The 15,669-nt window shown below is 36.5% G+C and overlaps 1 protein-coding gene across 3 annotated transcripts in view; it reads right to left on the reverse strand.

The window, feature by feature from the left end:
- Positions 1-15,669, reverse strand: part of LOC105151162 (uncharacterized) — a 303,301-nt gene that overhangs the window by 43,358 nt on the left and 244,274 nt on the right. For all 3 annotated transcript variants that reach the window (XM_087413985.1, XM_087413987.1, XM_087413986.1), the window contains one exon: positions 4,336-4,461. In XM_087413985.1, the coding sequence (XP_087270111.1) occupies positions 4,336-4,461 (126 nt within the window). The remainder of the gene's footprint in view (positions 1-4,335; positions 4,462-15,669) is intronic.

The raw sequence follows: 15,669 nt of genomic DNA on the forward strand, positions 1-15,669 counted from the left end.
AGAGGATGTTCCGTCTATGCGGTATATCAGATAGCGGTCAGCACATCGTCGTCTTGATTATCGCGTGACGATTACGATGGAAAGTTGCGCATCAAGTACGGTGAATTAACGAGCATAACTGCCTTGTGCCGATTTGCGCTTTTGCAATTGGATTTTGAAACGGTTTCCCGATCGCGATTCGTGACACGCGCTTAACACTGGTGGTATCGATGAGCACGTTGACCGGATGTAACGTGTGGTCGTTCCTCTCTCACACGTAGATATTAATGTAATTATTTATATTGAAGTAAATATAAAACGACAGATGATTTGCATTAACGTTATCAAATTATTAAAACACATTGTTGAATTTAATTATTTTAGAAAATAAACAGCATGATTGATTAACTAGATATTATACTATTACAAAATTGCATCCTGTAAAGTTAAGTAAAATACAGTAAAAAAAAAAACATTTTGTATTTGTGTTAGAATTAGTCCACTCAAGTCTTTGTTAAAATTTGTGTTGAATTTTTAACATATCCGAGTGTTAGTTTAACATAATGTGATTAATATTTATAAATATTTATTAATATTTTGTGTTGAATTGATATTCAATATTTCTTAATAGTGAAATAATATAATTCATAAGTGAGTGAACAAATAACATAAGAATAATGTTTTTTAAAATGCTATGATAAATGGATAAAATGTATTAATTTAATATGTTATAATGTTAAATTTATTAAGACATGTTAATTTTAATGAAGAAATATAATTCCTTAAATTATAATAATATGATATAATATCTGAAAGATAATATCTTGATGAACATCTTCAGGACATCTTTGTTCGTATTTTGGACATTGTTTTTTGAGTATTAATTATCGGTAAAAAAAAAAGGATTAATCGAATACTTAGTGTCGCGAGCAAGATTCCGTTTTCGTATGCACTGAGCTGCATTTCGGTCACACGACTGTTGCTACTTTCACGATCGATCGATCGTTACCAAATTCCTCAGAGTACGTTACACTCGATGCCGAGTGTTCAGATACGTTCGCAACAATCATGCTGCGATTCGCGAAGTAATGGCGCGACGGCGGTTTCTAAACTCGATGGAATTTCTTTCTTAGAAGCAGAATCGACCATAATTTCACGAGTTGCGATTGTCGCCATTATAGGTGCCGACATAATACTTCGTTCTTATTCCTGGCATGACTTCCTCGCCTTTTCCGTCAGCGGTGCCCCATGTAATTGGGTTACGAGAACGACTACATTGTTACGAGTACTCCTCCTTGCCAGTCCTTCGACATTATCCTGTTCCACCATCGTGTTAACAACGTTCTGTACTTTGATCGCAGCTCTAACTGGTTTTCGTCACTTACTTCGTTCAAGGTCTGCGATAATTTTTGCATTCTTATCAGCAACTGCATTATACGCTCGCCTATATTTATACAATACTCTGCAGTCGCCAATATTTACATAATACTCATAGAAAATATTCGTAAAAAAAAACTGAGGCGGTCGCTATCATGAAATATGTCTCGAGTATCTTGATAAATGTCTCTCGTAACGATATATAAAATTGGTCGTATCAAATATTAATTCCCAGACACATACAGCGACAAGAAGTCTTTTCCAAATAATTAGATGGCCGCACGTTTTCATCACTATTATAAAATTTACGGCGGCTTCAATTGATGCCCCAGCGTCGTGTAATTACTTGATGCTCCATATACAGCTCGTCGTGCAGGATTGAAACGCGTGCGAATCATTCAATAATAAATCGCCAATAACTCCGTTCCAGTTCCGTCAAGATGACCCAAATAATGCACTTTTCGACCATCGCGGCAATAATCGGTGACAATTATGACAACGTGTGGGTAGCAATGGGGGTTATTGGGCCGCGTAAGAGGTAAAAGAAAGAAAGGAAAAAAAAAGGGAGAAAATACAAGAGATGGGTACGTTTTTGGATAATGACCCACGCGCTCGAGCGCATCCTGCATGAAACGGATAATTGAAGTGGGTGCACCGTGATTAATTAACGTCCACGCACGACCGACCGTTGCACTGTCGGCCGACCGGCTTTTATATCTCGTTGATCGTTCGCCCGACGTTTCGCTGTGAGACTGATTAATTAAGTAACAACTGTCTGTCGGATCATCGATGGGCCTTTATTGCGCCCTGAAACTGTCTGTACTACGCGTAATACTTCAGCATTACCGCCGAGAGAAAGTTTAATCTTTCGCAAAAAAGGAAAAACGCCCGTGGAACGCCGATTTCTTTCGCAATAAATTTTCTACGACATGGACCGACCGAGGACCAACGTATTATTATCGCAAGTTGTGTGACTCGTGGTATAAGGCTGATAGCGTAACATTTATAATTATTCGATTCGTTCGATTGCTATTCCGAATTTCATGTAATCGCGTTTAATTAAGCTCATGTATATGAGAATACTTGTGCTGTCTGGTCACGTCTTTTTTTTATATCTTTTTTTTTTTTTAATATTTCCACATTTACATGCGATTATTCTCTACGTCTCAAACATGTACTTTCACTTTAAGTTATCTCTAAACAATATTACAATTATAATAAAATTAAGAAGTTAATTATTTTTAATTTTTACGAGTAAAATAAATATAAAAAAATTTTGTAAACAGAGAGAGAGAGAAAAGAATTTATCAATTTAATTTACGATCTTCTGATATAAAATTAAAAAATATTTGAGAAACTATACTCACAATATCGATAACTGTGGAAAAATTTTGAGAAATCCGCAATAAATCCTATCAACATTCATTATCAAAGAACGGAAGTAAGAATCCGTGAATATACTACCGCGACATTAATTGATAAGAAAAGACATTGGTATGTACTTAGTAGTGGAGTTCAATTCAAGTTTCACTCGCTGTATAGAATGTTAATCGACTCTCCATCATTTATCTTACCAAGTAGTAAGTGTACGACTTTAATTACGGAACTTATTTAGAAAAGCAGCCTCCGCTACTTTAAATTAATGACCACGATCAAACTAGCTCATTACATATCGGCGAGATTAACTAGGCAACAGATGTCAAAAAAAAAAATAATTATCGCTATTACATGCACTTGCCTTTCCTCCTGCTATTTTAATTTTCTCACTTGCTTAGTCGGTTATGAAGATTTGTCGGTTAGTGAAACATTCAAAGGAAACCCCAGCAGGCGGCGCCACGAGATTAGCCGATCGACTTACCGATCATAGAGAGAGCTCTAACGATTTAAAACGATTTATTGGTAACTGTTGATTAAAAGTCTCAGGCTATTTTATATAATTGATAAATTATTTCAAAATATAAAAAAATAAATATTTATAAATAAGTAAATATACGTTAGTATTAGATATATAATAAAGAAATATAAAGAGAAATCTGTTATCGACTGAGTAGAAAACGTTAGATTGTAGTCAAGTAGATAATATAGTGATCTGTTGCACATTGTGGGTAATGCATGATAATAATTTGGAATAAATGAAAAACTGATTTAATGTTTAAAAATAATCAGTTCAAAAAATATATATTTGTAAAATTATTCTTCTATTTTAGAAAATGTCAAGTACAAACATAAAGAAATAATATAACAAAGTCTTTTATATTACTTCAATATTCTAAATAACAAAACAATATAAAATTTATATGCGTATTTTCGTTTGCGTTTTGATAAATTGCTAGAAATCCTACGATCTGTGTGGCGCAATGATAATTAATAATAATGATAATTAATGAATAACTGGACATATCACATAAAGAGCTATCTCAAAAAATATAGATACTTGATTTTCACGAAATAACCGGCTAGAAATAAATCTGTTCAAACGGATCTTATCCTTAATCCTATGATTTTAATTTGCACAAACATTCTGCGGGAATGAATGCATAACTAAAGTGAATATCTCCATCGTTTTGCACCGTTCTCTATTCTGCACTTTACAAGATCGTGCTTTCTGACCATATTAAGTCTACAGGTGCAAAAGGAATAATCATTTTCGCCTTCCTCTTTTTCGGCGTCGTCACGACTCCTTCCGTGTTATTTCTTCATTTCGTTGGCAGATAAATAAAAAAAAGGGGGAAGTGTGCACACTTGGCAGGGGTCTTTGCAACAGTCCGCGCCTGTCACAAAGGAATCTTTTATTATCTCGCACTTATTGCAGCCACCTTTCGAGTCCTCCGCGACGGAATTTCTTTCGCATCGAAGCGTGACGGGCGGCTCAATGGGTCGCGAAAAAAGTGAAATCTTCTCTTAGGAGAGCAACTCGATTCCTCTTGGGGCTCTCCTTTCGATTCCATTAACTGCTATGGGACAATCAATGTTACTTACCATCGACGTGAAGTAAAACTTCTCGAATTCCCGCTCGTGAAGACGTGCCGACGTCAAGTTCGTCGCTATATGCTGTGCGTGCTTCGACAGAATATCTTCGCCTTTCTTGCAAAGCCACGATAGTACCTGCAATTTAAAAAAATCGAACACAATTATATTAATTTTAGTTCGTAAAACGTTATTGATATAAGCAATTAAAGATTACCAATCATAAGAAATTTAATAGAAAGTTTTTTAATTGAGTTAGAGAGACAAATTACATATTCTATATATAAATTATCGATAAAAATTAATTTTAATAAACTTTTCAGAACGTAAAAATATATATTTCAAATATTTAGGTCATTTAAAAGTCTCTTTTACTTCATGTTTGTCATTTTGATATTAACTTCGGAAATAAAAGTGATAAAGTAGTGAAACGTTATTGTTAATTATTGTTACTCTATCTTTCAAATACAATCTCTTCAGTGTTTCTTCTTAATGAGTTATCGAATAAGTCGCAGGCAAGACCATATATGTAAAATGATGTTTTAAAACGTAACCGGTCTTAAAAGGAACGAAGACATAATTTACACCAGACGTACAACAATTATCTTGTACTCTCTCTCAAATCCGCAACTTTTCCTTCAAGATTGATATTTAGGAGGCATAAAATATATTTGGAAATTTCTATGTAATCGTCCATAGCTTTATAGATCTATTAAACCTAAATAATAAATTTATTATCAGTTATAAATCTTTTAAAAATGTCAAAAAATTCAATTTTCTCTATGTTACATCTGCAAAAATTTGGATTATTCTTATTAAAATAAACTTAGTATTCTTTTTTATATCATTTTAATTCCATAAAATTAGTTAATGCCTTTTAATTAACGTAAATTAAATGGGTCATATAGACACAAGTGACTATGTTATAGATTTAAGCGTCAGTTGCGGAGTACTAATAGCTACATGTGTACGTACATAGTATTATTAACATCGAATATACAATGCCTAGCATTGTTAATGCTAAAATCGGATAGAAAAATCTCCTAACAATAAGCGGATTTGCACCGAACAGTCGTTAAAATGCAAGTTCATTCTCGAAAAACAATACGGATAGCTTCAGCTGATATTGTAAAAATGTCGGTGTTTAATAAAGCTAGACAATGAGTGCTGCGCATCCAAATTCGCTGGATAATTAAAACTCTCTGACATGGCTGTCTCTAACTTCGCAGTCACGTGGGAATTATTTATGGCAATATCACTCAGTAATATTACACACGGGATACGTAGATATATTGTCAAGAATATGTTGCTCCATTTCGATCATAAATTCGTACAATAGATGTTGTATTGTACAACAAGACAATACACACACAAATCGACGACTCACCACGATTAGTCACGTCTTATGTAATTCCTCGCTGCAAGAAGATCTCTACCAATGTTCGCGATATTCTTTGTTATGCAATCGTAGTCTTCATTATGACATAACTGAACGATCAAACGACAGAAATGATCCTTTGATAATGATCGGTCCATGTCGAACGCGTGCTCTCGCTTGGTATTGCCACATTTGCCGTCATGCTCCAGAACTCTCAAACAAACGATGGACGTATCGCTCGGGGAATTATTACTTATGACTTATGATGACTTAATGCTCGCTCTGGTCAAAGCATTAATCGTCGATAATTTTAGCGGTATACATTTCTGCCGTTGGACAGTATAATGAAAAAGATTGTAAAATGTAACTCCTAATATCTCCAAAACGTCAAAATATATTACGTACATGTATCTCAATTAGACATTCGCGTGAACAGAAAAAATTGAAGAAAAAAAACAAGAAACTTATATAAAGCAAGTTCTCAAAAGCGACAACTGTAATTTGCAGCAACGTAGATCCTGAAACTAGATCTAAATCGAGACATTCTAATTATCTTACTTATTGTTACTTTCTATACAAAATAAAAAATCGATTCAATAAAAAATTGCAATCGAGGAATAAGATAGAATCGATTTATCGATCAATTTACCGATTTCTTCTTTCTTTTTCCTAATCAAAGATTAGTCTCATCTGCATAATCTGACTTATAATGCGATCTCTGATGGCTCGATGTCACCCTCCATTATGGTTTTGTATCTGTCGCGATCATTTCACCTGTCACACACATGCCGTCGAGAACCAAAGCATGTTTCTTAGGAGGGAATTTACAACGACGACGCGCACATCGAAGATCTTGCTGATAATTAGATCGCTTCTACGTGCGTTGCGCGTGATAGATGACTAATCGTCCCACAACCACGCATCAACGAGTGGAAAATATGCGAGGATAATTAACAGCAGCAGCCGGAAGAGAATGTGCCAGGAAGGAAAGTGGATGAGACAAGCAAGGGAAAATGTTGAGAGGAAAAGAAAGAGAAAAGAAGAAAAAAGAGTTTTCATGATATTGCGTCTAAAATTATAAGTTTAAAATACACAAAATTTTGTATAACAAGAACATTATCAATTTCAAACATTGTTCAAAAATTACTTATAATTTGTTTTTATCAAGAAAATAAATCGTGTGAATTTTTACTCAAGTCGCTGATTTTCGCAGTTTCAGAATGCTTCTCGTAGAGAAGAGTACAAACGATAAGAAAGATTTAATTGTGATACCGAAAGACTTGTATCTGGGAACACATTAATTTTGTTTTTGACAATAATGAGATTTTTAATGTTGGCAGTCCTCAGATATATTCAGAAAATTTATATACATAATTGAGCAGTCATCATTAATTCTCAATTAAAGCAACAAATCATTTGGATCAAAGCAAAAATTTTCTTAACTATTCTACAATCTATACAATTGGTACTGAGGGTCTAAATTGTAGATAAGAAAATTTGAAGCCATTCTGTATTAATCGCGTATATTTATTTGCATTTTATATTTCAAATAGAACTCTTTAAAACTTAGATATAGTTTCATACTACTAACAGTAGTTGAGGATTAAAAATCTTGTTGTTAAAAAAATGATTAGTGTGTCCCAAGATACAACATGTCCCAAGACACAACCTCCTCTATTGTACATTATTAAGATGTATATTATTTAAATTATTTAAAAGTACATCGCATGAAAGATTACGTCCGAGATGAAATGAAGACAAACGCATCAGAATGTTCGCTGATATTTGTAGACATAAGACAAGAGCTATATACACACGAGTATCAGAAGCGAAGAGGAAGGGGACTCCGCCTCTGCAAAGAAGGTGGACCTCTTGAAGGAGCATGATTGGACCCGAGGAGAAACGGAAACCGCTTCGATCATAAGCAAACCACGGCTTATTTAGGTCACTGGGCCGCGTTAGGTGAGCCGCCGATCGAATGTCGTGCATACAACTCTGTACAACACGCGGATCCTTCGAGTGTGCAACCGCTTGTCTGTGAAATGGTAATGTAGGAGCGGACAGCGAATTTCGCGTATCGCCTTTGATCACGTACGATTTATCTCACGCATAGATCGCGCCCGAGAATCACGCACACCGTTGCGATTTCTAGGTAAATATGCGAAGAACGGATACGCGGATGTTCATTGTACAGATTAGAGAATGGTATTTATGTCTCGTGCAATGTCTCGTCCACTTAAACGCTCGAACGTTGGATTTCGCTAAACGCACGCGACGATAATGCAAAAAGCATATAAAATACAAGCCATACTCTTATTTTCTAATAAACAGTTTTCTAATAAAAATATTATTCAATAAAAGATAGAAGAATATAGAATTCATTTTTAAAACGGTAAGGACAAGAGATATCACTACATGATAAAGGATACTGTCCATTCGTAGTAAATCATTTGCGGAAAAGAATAATTATGGCACAGAAACTTTGTATTTTTTTTTTTTATTAGATGCCGATGTGTCAGACAAGTATCGGTCGTTTTTGCAACTTCTCAACTCCGAACGTTGAGTTATCGATCGGTCGGGGAGGCAAACGTGGGAAATGAAAGTTAAATCACGCGCTAACTAATGTACACACTTCGCGCAGGCCATAAAAAGATTATAATATATCATCATCCGGGAATTATATGCATTAAAAGCCGTCGGTATTTAAAGCGGGCGTACGAATATTTCATGCGCAACGCGGCCGAAGCGTAACGCTTAACCCAATTACGAATTTTTCAAACTCCGTCTCGAGAGCGAAGAGAGCCCGTCGTCATGTCATTTCGTATCGATCGAAAGTATATCGGTTATCGAGCAGCGCGTGAAGCACAGACGAAGTCTGTGGGAAGTAAAAACTAAACCGCCGTGTAAAAGCGACGTGCGTCTCGTTGCAAAATTAACGCTGTATAAATCATCGTGCCAGTGTTGCATTCATCGACATTAGTGAAGGCTCACTCCCGACGTCTTGCATTCCGTAACCGTAAGAATCATAAGATCATAAAGAGCGAGACATGCGATGAGTATCTCGTTATCATCGTATTTTCCTCCCCTTCTTCCTGATTCTCCCTTGATCCTCTTGGAAATACTTGCATGTGATTTCTTCTAAGCTGCTGGTTTATCATAATTGCAACATCTCTGACAACATTGCTTGACATGAATGAAAGTACAATGTAGAATTTTGAATAGTACCAATGTATCCATACGAAATGAACTTTCAAAAGATTCTACAGACTCGTGAGATTATAAATATTCACACAGCGGAAAGTATTACAAGAACCAAGACCTTTTGCCATCCATTTAATGCTAAATTCTCACTTTGCGGTGAACATGGTTCTGAATACCGACTACGGAGTTGTCGGTGTAAAGTGGAAAAAAATCACGTGTTCGCGCGCACTAAAAAAGTCACTTGCATTGATTTGAATATCGTTAAGAGATTCGATACGCCACTCGGCTATTACTACCGAAACGATTCTCGTAAGATGCAACACTGAGTCTCGTACCGTCCCGTTAAGGGAAAGATACACGGAAACCTCTTCGATCATAAGCAGACCTTAGGTTATACGGGTCACTGGGCCGTGCTAAGTGAACGACGATCAAATACCGTAAACACGTGTGCGCACGTATATAGCGTGTATATATATATATATACGTGTACGTGAGCGTGTGTATGCGGCGCGATGAGGTGAGTCAGGTGCGAGCGTGCAAACGAACGTTGCACCGAGTCGCCGCCGCCGCTGCCGCCTCCTCCTTCTTCTCTACCTTCTCTTCCTCGCCGCAGCATGCAGCGATCTCACGCGTCGCGACCTCGACGTGGACCGCGTGCGTTTTATCTCACCTCCACACGCCAAAGCGTGCAAACTCGCGCGCGAGCGTGCACGCCTAACGGGCGATAGGTATTTAGGTTCCGTCGTTGCGGCTCTCTACCAAGACGCTTCCGCATCTGTGGCGCATCTTCTCACGAGCGTTTGGACCGCGCGATCGCTTATCGGTTATCGGTTATCGGTTATGGAAAACGCAGTGTGTTCGATTCGATACCTCCGCGATGGTGTCGTTATGTCTCCGCCGACTACAACACCGGCCAATTACCGATACGTGTACGTTTGGAGAAAAGAATGACGCGGACCGCAAGTACGTGGGAGTGGGTGACGTTCGACCACCTGGTCTACAATATATATATGCATAGAAGAGAATAGGTTGGAATAGGTTGAATAGCCTTTCGAATAAATCGTCGCTTGACGCACAAAAAGGCGTATCTTGTGATTATTTGATTGGAGAACCGTTTGAGAAACTTGGGCGTTGTATAAAGAAAGAGATACGTCTAATTTACTCTTAACATTCTGTAAATAGGAAAAAATCAAATGAATTCAATCATATATGATGAATGATGACCTGAAGATATATATCTATTAAATATCTAATTAAAAAAAATTAAAATAAATTCATACAAGGTGTATCAATTCTTAAACCATTACAAATCAATATATATATACTTTGCACAATTATTTATAAGATTATTTATTTAAAGATATTATTTGAATATAGTTTTAGTGTTAATAAAAATTTGTCCGCTCTAAAAGCAGTAACATATTTATTCTAAAAAATTTTCATTAAAAATACCGATTATATGAATATGAAGCATCAGAATCCAGTTAATGCAATAATTTTTCTCCGTTCGTAAAGTATTCTTCATTTTATTATCTCACGTATCAATAAAAAGGACATTGTTATCGCGTCGAATAGTCATTTCTGTATCTCGCGAAAGAGCAAACCGTGCATGTAGGAGCTAATTCGATCGAAAGTATCCCGAGTTTTTGCCGCGGAGATGCTTTTATTCGGACGAATACTTGGAGAGCGAGACGATTCTCTGCGCTTCTTCCTCTCACCTCGCGATGAAGATCTTCGTCGCGGTAACGACGTAAAACCTTCCTGAAACCTGCGTTTTACGACACCGCTTCGTTTGAGTTTCGGGACGCGAGCCTCGTTTTATCGTCCCAGATTCGTGGCGGCACGACTTGTCGGCGAACGAAAGGAAAGAGGACGACGAACCAGGAACACGATCGCTTAGCTCCGAGGGCTGCCGAGACCCGAATTTTTATTCGCGATGACAGAACTATCCACGCCGGTTCACATGCTACTTTCTTACGGCCGATCATATGCGTTACGAATTAACACGTCGCGCTTAATGCATACGATTGGCACGTACGAATTTCTGAAACGATCGCAAACCGAAATGCTTCGGCGGCGATCTGTTAACAACTTGAATGGACACGCAGACAGATTGCGTTCGCCAGACATTTGTACAAGTTGTTAAAGCGCAAAATGGGTGCATAACTTTAAGAAGAAGTCAGACAATTTAACAATTCGAAGGATGATTCATCGAGTCATCGAGTTCGACGTATGGTTAATTTGAATTTTCGAGGTGCCCAAGACAGATTAAAAAAACGAATGACGCGGTCGCCGATTTGTCGACAGAGAGACTCACCGCCGGTATTCAAGGCACGATTAATTGAAAGTTTCACCCTCGACGAGTAGCTTCACAATTTATCTTCGTCCGCGTGACGCACGCGTATTCCCACTGAACGTGGCACGAATATTCGACGAGATACCTCTCAACCGCGATCTAACGAGCAAAATTAACACCTAATTTTCAGCTGCACAACTGAAAGTGTTAGGTATATACATAATCAATTAACCCGCGAAGGTTCAGAATGCCTAACTGTTTACGACAGACACGTAGTTCAAGCTTCAGATAACTGGAATCAACGATATATTCATACAAATTATTTATTGTCATACATGGAGAATAACGATAAATATCGAAACAAGATGATAAATAAAAAAGCCACAAATATATAAACACATATGTCAAATTATTTATACATTATATCATCAAAGATTAACTTTCCATCTTCAATCTGAATCTTTTTTCAGTCCATCTTTTGCTGTTCATTTTGAAAATAATATGGAAAAATTCAAAATTACTTTTCAACGCTATTACATTATCAAATAATTTTCTTAATAATTTTAAAAGGAATCACACTCCATCCACTTTTATTTCGAACAAATTTCAAAATGAATTTTCCTTTTTGTAGAAGAAAGATTCAAATTGTAAAACGAGGATTAATTATAAGATCAAATGTGTTTGCAGTCAATTAGCAAAATCACACGAATTGTAGAGCGCTGATAAATATGACTATGATAAAGCAATTGATGTAGCTAAAACGTTTCCCAGAAAATTTATCAGGAGAGAACTTTATAATATCATGGCGTCCCGCGGAGTTAGAAAGGATTGATTGTCAATAAAGAACAATCGAGAGAAGCGAGGCGCCATTTGAAAGGAACTGTACAGTGTGAGGTTCGACGCGAGATTTATTCGTTCGATCATTTTTCGCGCTTTGACGTTGATACCATCTCACTATGGGACAAGCGGTTTGTTTCTCCGATCCGTACGCCGCGAGCCCGGCTAGGATTAATGGCTCGATGCGGTCGATCGTCGGTGCGGGCCGCCCACGCGAGAATCCGCGATTCGCTATCATTCAAAGTTTGATTTCCGTTTCGCGCGACGTACGTCCTGCCAATTGAACCATAAACGTATATAAAATGCGCGCGGACGGTTGTCGATATGATCAGTTTTGATTGACGTAGTAATTAGATAGAAGTCAAATCATTGCAACAGATATTGCAAACGACGGATGAAGAGGAGAAAGATAAAATATTACATCTTATTCTAATAATACAATTACGATTTTGATATACAATATAATATGTAATCCTTCTGAAAGATAAGAGAAAGATATTATACAAGTATAATGTCTTATATTTTACAAAAAGTGTATGCAATCTTTTTCAGACCAATATAAAGATTATCAGTAAAAATCTATTGCAGAAATAATCTGATTGCATTAATTAGAATTCTGGACAAATTTTTCTGGAGAATTTTTTGATTGAATCACAATTTTAAGTAAGATCATCATAATTCTGATTGATATGATCATACTCTTCGTTCATTTTCAACTAAAAATTTTTCTTACAATTAGTGTAAAATTCAATATTTAATAAAAAAGTTAAAAATTGGAGGTGATACAAAAGTTATTAATCTTAAAGTATTATTCCGTTACATTGATGTTTAAAGTTCACTTAAAATACCAAGTAATATTTTAAAAGAACAATATAATAATTTTATGACGATAGTTGCCACGTCACATATGTCCGTCGTATATCAATGAACGGCAACTGTTAATCATTTTCTTGCGACCTGCATCGTACTCTGAGGAACTCGGAAGATCGAATCGTTCGTCGTATTGAATTCCCTGATGCCGCACAAGCGCGTGCTGTCAAGTTGAACGCAAACTTGACAGCACGCTATCAGTCAACAGGGAGACACTGGGAGACGAGATGTGGGAACATCGTGAGATGAGATTTATCGGTACCAAGTACCGATCGTGAATAAAATCTGAAGCGGAGATATCGCGTGCGCATCAGCGAATATGATACTTTTGTCCATCTGAAGATTGATTCGCCAGGGACTTAATTCTAAGCATCGCGTAATATCGGCGTATATAAATCGCGAGTCGATGATTGATAGAGCGTATTCCACACGCCGATCGTTGGTCATCGGAGGAGACAAATTGGAATACTTTATATTCATGAGCTATTTGAGATTTTTAGAGACCGTTAAGGACGTAACACACGCTGCGAGATTACTTCGTGCGACCGCGGTTTAAAAGACTCGTGTAGGTTTAAAAGGTAAGAACCAAAATTCGTCTGGATGGCTGGTGGCTGGAAGTATTGATGGTAGGGCCGGTATGTATGTGTGTCATGCGCGCAATCAACGTCTCAATGAATAATCGCACCGCCAAAGGCTGCTCTTACCACGGTCTCTCATCCACCTTCTCGTCGCAGAAAAGATGAGACTGCAAACGAGACGCGACACGATGATACACTCCGATATACAATCGAGAGTGGAGAAAAAAACTACCAAAGATAATAATCGGATGAAGAAAGAGTGATAGCTTCTAAAATCTCGTAGTCTGTCTTACCAATTTTCTAAATTAATCGCTTGCACATAGGATAATAATTATCGTGATAAAGATATATTGAAAGAGACAAACTCTATACACACACACACACACACGATTGAAAGCAAAATACATTGACATTTACGTTGAAGCTATTATTATACGAATGAAAACTGTTACTTGAGGTCATCTTACAGAACAGTTGATGCTAATTTCTCCCAGCAACTATAACTCTTCAATTTGCATAAACATTGATGAAAGCAGACATTACGATCTGGGTGAATTATAGTTATGGTATTGACTGTCAGTTTATGCGTGCGAGAAAATAATGTTTTTGTTATAATCATTAACGCTTAGGAAGTGAAACGCTCAGTGTGTGGCAACTAGTTAAAGCTTTTATTACTATACTATAATACTAGTATGAGTCTGCATAACATCAGGATCATGGACTGCATTACGTAGTCCGATAAAAATCTGACAACAGCATATTGCTTTCAATTTATGATCTTATTTAAAATGGCGCTCGTTAAATGCTCGGAATGTTCGTATCACGTATTTGTATCACGTAACATTTCTGAGCAAATTTACAAATTACGGATGTAAGAAGCACAGTAATTTTAATCACGTCAAAAATTATCATCGCAATAGCGATGATTAAAAGATTAACATCCGCATGTTCCATAAAAATTAATAAAATTTAAACGAAGTTCCATATTTAACATTCCATGTATAACATATAAATAACATTCATGTCTCATTTAAATTACTTTTAATGACGTAAATATTTTTCACAATTTGATTGCAAAATATTAAGTCTCCGCATAATACTCGCAAAACATTTTCAGATCTATATATTATGTATTAAATTTTCATATAATAGATTATATCGCAGGAAATAAACTTATATAACTTGATAAACTTATCATTACTCAGCAGTTAAATCTGATTGAATCTATGAATAATTAATAATTAATTAATCTGTGTGTCATTATGCAATGGTGATTCCTACACGGAAAAAACAATTTTTATAAAGTATCTAAAAATCTAGCTAGATCTAGATAATAATTTTGTTGATTCTCATAAAATAATTACGTAGAAAACTTAAGCATGATGAGCAATGCCGCTAAAAGTTTCGACATTCTAGCAACCAGTTTGAGGGTCGTACATAATTATTTGATGGTCTCATAAAATTATTTTTAATTATTTATTTGTATCTAGCTAAAATTTTAGACATTTTAGCAAAACCAATCTAATAATGCGGAATTACGAGACAGATGAGCGAATTCCTCGTAGTAAATAGATCGGTACGAGATGCTCGAGACAAATGTCATTTCCGATGCAGACCGGCATGTAAATGCATCGCGACGTGACAGTTATCGGTAACGTCGCTGATCTCGTTGCAGATGTGCCGCCGATTGGTCGATACCACCCCGAGTTAAACAAAATAAGAACAAGCCGGCGCGGCGTATACAAGAAATGCTTGGCATATACCAAGAAGAAGTGCACGAAGTAATGAGGATACAATTTACTCCTAATAAGAAGATATGTATCATATTTTACGAGCGGATTTCTCGCTTCCGCACCATGTACAACGTCCCTTGCCATAAACTCGTTGCGCGGATATATAGTCCTGGCCATTAAAAGGCGCGAATGTCTTAACGGATCCATAAGGACAACACAATCTTTAGATTCTCGATGCTTCGTGATCGTATAACAAAGTCCCTTTATTTTTGCAATCTGCCTTCGCGGTAATAAAGGCGGATATACGCGCGGTCTTGCAAGATATTTAATTTTTCTCTTAAAGTAATTGAATCCTAATTAGAGAGGCTCTAAAGTGGGAGAGAATTGAATACGTCCAAGTACATTTCAAGCACAAAGAAGTATCTAATCGTTCTAAGACCAATTCTAAAAAAA

Source organism: Acromyrmex echinatior, chromosome 15 (genome assembly GCF_024713525.1).
Source record: "Acromyrmex echinatior isolate Ae372 chromosome 15, ASM2471352v2, whole genome shotgun sequence".
NCBI classification, from domain to species: domain Eukaryota; kingdom Metazoa; phylum Arthropoda; class Insecta; order Hymenoptera; family Formicidae; genus Acromyrmex; species Acromyrmex echinatior.